The 2,495-nt window shown below is 51.6% G+C and overlaps 1 protein-coding gene across 1 annotated transcript; it reads left to right on the top strand.

Moving 5' to 3' along the window:
- Nucleotides 1–377: 377 nt before the first annotated feature.
- Nucleotides 378–1,301, top strand: LOC134623987 (forkhead box protein B1-like). The gene has a single exon (XM_063468986.1). It carries the CDS (start codon nt 378–380, stop codon nt 1,299–1,301), a length of 924 nt encoding a protein of 307 aa, XP_063325056.1.
- The last annotated feature ends 1,194 nt before the right edge of the window (nt 1,302–2,495 follow it).

Raw genomic sequence — 2,495 nt, 5'->3', positions numbered from 1 at the left:
CAGAAGTGGCCCATTAATGAAGCTCCTCACCGGGGGTCTTTTCTGCTCCTGTCACCGCGCACGGGACAGATCTGAGAGGGACATGGAAGAGGCAGCAGCAGCCGCTTAGCGCAGCTCACCAGCGGGCAGCAGGAGGACGGACACCGCGCTGCACCTGCCACCCAAGCGGAGGAGAGGAGGAGCACCCACCGCTTCAACTTCTCCCAAAGTTTCGCTACCAGCTGTGCGTAAAAACTGGGAGCATGCGTCCAGGACAGCCGGCGGTTTCCGTCTCGTGCGTAAAGGCGCAGTGAAGAGTTTGGAGAAAGTTTCCGAAAACAAAGCGAAGAGAGGCTCTTCTGACGGGATCCCGGTCCGGCTCGGCTCGGCAGGAGAAAATGCCGCGCCCCGGGAGGAACACGTACAGCGACCAGAAGCCTCCGTACTCGTACATCTCCCTGACGGCCATGGCCATCCAGAGCTGCCCGGAGAAGATGCTCCCACTCAGCGAGATTTACAAGTTCATCATGGATCGGTTCCCGTACTACCGGGAAAACACGCAGCGCTGGCAGAACTCGCTGCGCCACAACCTCTCTTTCAACGATTGCTTCATCAAGATCCCCCGCAGGCCGGACCAGCCCGGCAAGGGCAGCTTCTGGGCTCTGCACCCCAGCTGCGGTGACATGTTCGAGAACGGGAGCTTCCTGCGGCGCCGGAAACGTTTCAAGGTGGGCAGCATGCAGGCCGCGGACCCGCTGGCCGCCAGCAAGCCGCAGGACGCGGCGCACTACCTGCAGCAGCAGGCCAAGCTGCGGCTGAGCGCGCTGCACGCAGCCGCGCACCTCCCGCAGATGCCGGCCGGATACAACCTGAGCTCCGTCTCGCAGCCGTCCAGCTTCAAGCACCCGTTCGCCATCGAGAACATCATCGCCAGAGAGTACAAGATGCCCGGCGGGCTGGCGGCCTTCTCCACCGCCGGGTACCCGCTGCACAACCAGCTGACCCCGGCCTGGCCGCACATGTACGGCTCCGGGATGATGGACACTGCGGCCCCCATTTCCATGGCCGCCAGCGACTACTCGGCCTACGGCATGCCACTCAAGTCCATCTGTCACGGCGGGCAGACGCTGCCCGCCATCCCGGTGCCGATCAAACCCTCCCCAGCCTCGGTGCCCGGCCTGCCGGGGCTGCCCGCGCACATTCCGGCTTTCCTCGCGAACTCGCCCCAGTCTCTGAGCCCCACCTCCCCGCAGACAGCCACCGGCCAGAGCAGCCCGGGCGGCCCCGGAGAAGCGCTGCAGTCCGCGGTGGCGGTGCACTGACGGGGGCTGCTCCGCTTTTTCTATATTAAAAAAAAAAAAAAAAAAAAAACTTCCACCGCAGAGAGTTTAGGAAACCGCAGGCTGACCTCTGACCTCCACAGAAATAATCAAAATGATCGACTGGCTTTCTTTTCCACCGAGGTCAGAAACAAATTTGCTCCACATTCCTTCGCTTCACCGTGACTGAGTTTAACGGCTCGGTGGATCCCGCACAGACAAATTATCCGGATCTTTTGTGTTTGCAGCCTTTTCTTCTCGGACTCAAAGAAACCCTCAGATTAATGACTCCAGAAGATTTTTCTCCCTCTTGAGCCTCTCCGTTTCTTTTCTGCCCCCAAAACAAAAGTTAAACCTAAAAGGAGGTTAATTTGATCCCATTTGTAAAACTCTTTCTCCCTTTGATTGAATCTCAAGAGGGAAATCTGCCTAAAGAAGCCGGCAGGCGTGTGAAGAACCAAATATGTCCCCGCTGTTTTTTCCTTTCTCAATCGAGTTTATTTTGTAATAATCGATATGAACAATCGCAGAGAAGATGAAACTTAAAAGCATATATTTATGTCACAGTCTAAAAACCCACCGGAGAGGTTTGAATGCAAGGATCTATGTCTCTGATGCACTTTTTAAAGACCAACTTTAGATGTTTTTTATTGAGTAGCGAGGCCGTGTTGGTTTGATTTAAAGGTTTGGTGTTACAATGAGCCGCTGTCTGTGTATTTGTACTGCTGCATGCTCCTCCGTCTGAAAAGCAGAGAATAATCCAGTGTTTGTATGTTTTTTTTTAAAAATGATTATTTTCATTTGGGGGGCATTGAAAAGCATGAACATGACTAATGGGCTTTTTATTCCCTTCGCTGTGTCTGCTCATCCAGATCCATTAAAGAAACCTTCATGGGCAAAAATACAGGAAATAAATCCAGTCCGAGTGCATTTTTACACTTTAAAATCTCTTTAACATTTTCAGCTTTTATGGATTTGTGCAGTTATAATTCAGTCCTCTAAGTTTGTACATTTAACCTCTAACCTGCTGTTTTCTCCCTTTCTTAAAATCACAAAGTGAATTTTTTATTTGAGTGGGATATTTATTATATTTCAGCCCAATATCACAGCAGATTGTAAAATAGTCACAAAAAACAAATGAAAGTAGAAAAAGTTATGGCTATTTCACAATCTTTGTTAAATCAAATTAAAATTAAA

The sequence above is a fragment of the Pelmatolapia mariae genome, linkage group LG1 (assembly GCF_036321145.2).
Source record: "Pelmatolapia mariae isolate MD_Pm_ZW linkage group LG1, Pm_UMD_F_2, whole genome shotgun sequence".
Lineage (NCBI taxonomy): Eukaryota > Metazoa > Chordata > Actinopteri > Cichliformes > Cichlidae > Pelmatolapia > Pelmatolapia mariae.
The sequence above is the reverse complement of the archived record's forward strand: the minus strand, read 5'-3'. Positions and strand labels throughout refer to the sequence as shown.

What these genes read in the sequence shown, in the direction of transcription:
- LOC134623987 (XM_063468986.1), top strand. Translation starts at nt 378, where the DNA reads ATGCCGCGCCCCGGGAGGAACACGTACAGCGACCAGAAGCCTCCGTAC.